The 3796-nt window shown below is 43.4% G+C and overlaps 1 protein-coding gene across 1 annotated transcript in view; it reads left to right on the forward strand.

Moving 5' to 3' along the window:
• PREP (prolyl endopeptidase) overlaps window positions 1–3373 on the forward strand; it is a 134880-nt gene extending 131507 nt beyond the window's left edge. Inside the window, exon 17 of the mRNA XM_010856703.1 lies at window positions 2630–3373. Within this exon, the coding sequence (XP_010855005.1) occupies window positions 2630–2924 (295 nt within the window). The 3' untranslated portion in view covers window positions 2925–3373. The remainder of the gene's footprint in view (window positions 1–2629) is intronic.
• Window positions 3374–3796: the final 423 nt, after the last annotated feature.

Genomic DNA, 3796 nt, shown 5'->3' on the forward strand with positions numbered 1-3796 from the left:
TGCATGAAAGTGAAAAGTGAAAGTGAAGTCGCTCAGTCATGTCTGACTCTTAGTGACCCCATGGACTGCAGCCCACCAGGCTCCTCCATCCATGGGTTTTTCCAGGCAAAAATACTAGAGTGGGGTGCCATTTCCTTCTCCAGGGAATTTCCCTGACCCAGTGTTGGAACCCATATCTCCTGCCTTGGTAAGTGGATTCTTTCCCACTGAGCCACCTGGGAAGCCCATATTTGAAACTACTGCATTATTGAAATATTTATATCCCTCAACCACTTCGGCGATAACGGTGAGAAAATGGCAAACATCTAGATTCTCAAGACTGTAAGCTGCATTCTTCTTTGGCTCTTGATTCTGTTTACTTCCCGCAGCAGGGATCTGGGGAGTTTTACCAGCGGTATTAAGGGACTGCCCTTGGAATAGCATCAGGAGCCTGTGTCCCCTGTCCCAGTCTTCTCAGTCAACTATAGATTTTGATACAATAACTTCATTTCTCAAGTCAGGTTTTTTTTCCTTCATTTGATGTGCTTTGTATGGCTAGTTCTCCACTTAGATATTTGGCTAAAATGACTTGGATTTTTTTTAATTGAATACTTTCAAACTACTAAATTCTGTTCTGTAGGAGGGGGAAAAGTTTAACTTTAAAAATATACAAGTAACCCCACTGACACATCCTGGTGAAAGCTGAATATCTGAAGGAGTCATAGTTCAAATTAACTTAGAGAAAATAGGCACTTCGGAAGTGAGGTCCCATTTGTACTCAGTTGAAAAGACTAAATTAATTGTATGTTGAAGGCAACAAAATAGTCACTGGATCCCAATACTTCTAAAATTAATTTGAAAGCAATAAAAGAGAGTTCTTAATATTTTTTCTGTCAAGACATCAGTGATACTCCTATTTCAGACCTTAATTTTTCCAGCCTAGTACTCACAGGGCTGCATGTCCTCTCATCTGCACCCAGGTGAGCAGAGAACTGAATCCACTATACTGGAGGGGATCCCCCCGAAAAAAGATCTAGATTTCGAAGTTTGTCAATAGCTGGGATAAATAAAGCCTAACAGACTTTTTTTTTTCCTACAGAACTTCTCAGAATCTTTAATACATAAATGTGGTATGTGAATCTTGAGGTAGAGAGAGGTGTTATTCGTAAAAAGACTTTCAAGCTTGTTTTCCCACAGAACTAATCCTTATCTGGAGGACCGGGGTTGATCCAAAAATCCTCTGAAGTGAGATCAGAAAACAGATCCATTGTCACCCCCATCATACCTGTTAGGAGACTAAACCCCAGAAGATTTTAGTCTTGACCTGGTTAACTGAGCAGAAATTTTACTATTTTTGCCTTTTCACTCTACAAAATAAAACTCTACTAAAATAGTTTATCCATTAATACTGAACACTGCAAAATAAGACAGTCTTATTCACTAAAAAGTAAAGAAGAAATACTCAAGAGATTTCTTTCACTTTACTTAATTAGCATCAAGCATTTAATCTGACTGTACTTAGTTTTTAAAAACCTTTTGTTAACTGCAAATTTATCTTGTGCTTCAGAAGGTTCCTCCAACACTAACTTTCTCACCATTGGCCAAGGTCAGTTTCTGCTGGACTGTGAGCCAGCAGGTCAGCGGCCCAGCTCAGGTTCTCTGTTTTCAGACAGAAACTAGGCCCGGGGCGGGGGACCTGTGTTCTTCCTAAGTCTATCAAGCTGAGATCAGAATAAAGATTTTATAGATACCAAACAGGCAGAAAGCTGCCAGACACTGTGGACTTCAAATTCTTCAACAAAAGAAAGGCTTGCACCTATTATATCCATAGTTAGTGATTTAAAAGAACAATCAGCAGATGGGAGTCAGGAACTAAGAGATACAAACTACTGTGTATAAAATGAATAAGCTGCAAGGATGTGCTGTACAGCACAGGCAATAGAGCCATTATTTTATAACTTTAATTGGAGTATAATCTCTAAGAATATATTGAATTACCTGAAACTAATATTGTAAATCAACTATGAGTGAGTGAATTCGCCCAGTCGTGTCTGACTCTTTGCAACCCCATGGACTGTAGCCTACCAGGCTCCTCCATCCATGTGATTTTCCAGGCAAGAATACTGGAGTGGGTTGCCATTTCCTTCTCCAGAAGATCTTCCCAACCCAGGGATTGAACCCAGGTCTCCCACATTGTAGGCAGACGCTTTACCGTCTGAGCCACCAGGGAAGTCAGTATCAACTATACTTCAATTTAAAATGTTTTCTCATGTAATAATAAAGGGACAAGCAGTCCACTTTGTTGCAGCGAAAAATTCAGCCTGAAGAATATGAAAATATTCACCTCAAGACAATCAGTTTGCATATAGTTTGGGTTGTTCCAGCAGCCCTGTGAGTTTCTTTCTTACACAGTCTTCCAAAGTGGGGACCAGATAAATAACAGGGCTCCCCAGCCTCCAATAGCCCTGGCCAGTCACAGCCCACCAATGTCTGCAGTGGTCACCCGGTCACCCAGGGACCAGCTGGTCACAGTCCTCACTGCTGATGAACGACACAGGTATCTGTGCCCACCAGTCCCGTGACTAACCTAGTGGACACGCACAACTCTCATTTTGATACCTGGCCTCACGGAAGTGCCTTTGCCTTTCAGATATTCTCCACTACACAACGTGAAGCTGCCAGAGGCAGACGACATCCAGTACCCGTCCATGCTTCTCCTCACCGCAGACCATGATGACCGCGTGGTCCCGCTTCACTCCCTCAAGTTCATCGCCACCCTTCAGCACCTCGTGGGCCGCAGCCGGAAGCAGAACAACCCCCTGCTTATCCATGTGGACACCAAGGCGGGCCACGGGGCCGGGAAGCCCACAGCCAAAGTGATAGAAGAAGTCTCAGACATGTTTGCATTCATAGCACGCTGCCTGAACATCGACTGGATTCAGTAAATGGCATCTCTTTCTTCCTCCTCTGCCGCAGAAAACCTCAAGGGCTCTCACACCATTAAACCGAGAAACCACTGGGCGCAGCGCCTCCCCACATAAACACTATTCTGCACCCACGGGCTGCAGTTGACCAGAACTGCTGCAGGAATTTTATCTTTTCTAGGCTTCTCCTTTTTAGCAGGCCCTTGGCATTTCTTTCTCCACCCTGTGCAGGCACATGTTTTAAAAGGGGGGGAAAAAAGGCATGTTTGGATACATAGCTAATGGCAGCGAACACATTGTGAACATTAGATTGCTGAACTCAGAGTCGTAGTCGGGCATACTTCATATAGAGCACCTCAATGAAATTTGCTTCTATAACCATAACCAGTGTACCTTTAAATAAATGTGAGAATTGTTCTCATAAAAAGAGACTTCTTTCCAACAATAATAAATGTTATTTAAGAATGGGAGGTTTTTCTCTGGTTCCTTTGTATTGAGTGGCGACCCCAGAACTGCCATCCTTCTGCATGCATCATGTCACTTCTCTTTGGGAATAAGCAGTGAAGTCAGACTGTCAGCCCTGTGCTGAGGCTGAGTGCGTCCACCCAGCTCCCTCGTTTGTGCTGAGGAGGCTGTTAGAGGCAGCTCGCTGGCTTACGTGTTACCCCCTCAGACAGCTGATCCAGGCTCATCTGGTTTGGATGCCCCTTAAAAATCAGTGGACCTAGGATTATTCACCCATTTGTCTGTCAGTTTGGTTACAGAGTATTCCTGGGAATCATAGTACAGAGGTTCATAAACAAAGAGACCACATGAGTGAATGGTCCAAACATATGTTATAATCAGAAATCTCAGCAACTGCCAAGCACTTCTTATCCCCATAGACTACTTCC

The sequence above is a fragment of the Bison bison genome, unplaced genomic scaffold, assembly GCF_000754665.1.
Source record: "Bison bison bison isolate TAMUID 2011002044 unplaced genomic scaffold, Bison_UMD1.0 scf7180017864373, whole genome shotgun sequence".
NCBI lineage: Eukaryota > Metazoa > Chordata > Mammalia > Artiodactyla > Bovidae > Bison > Bison bison.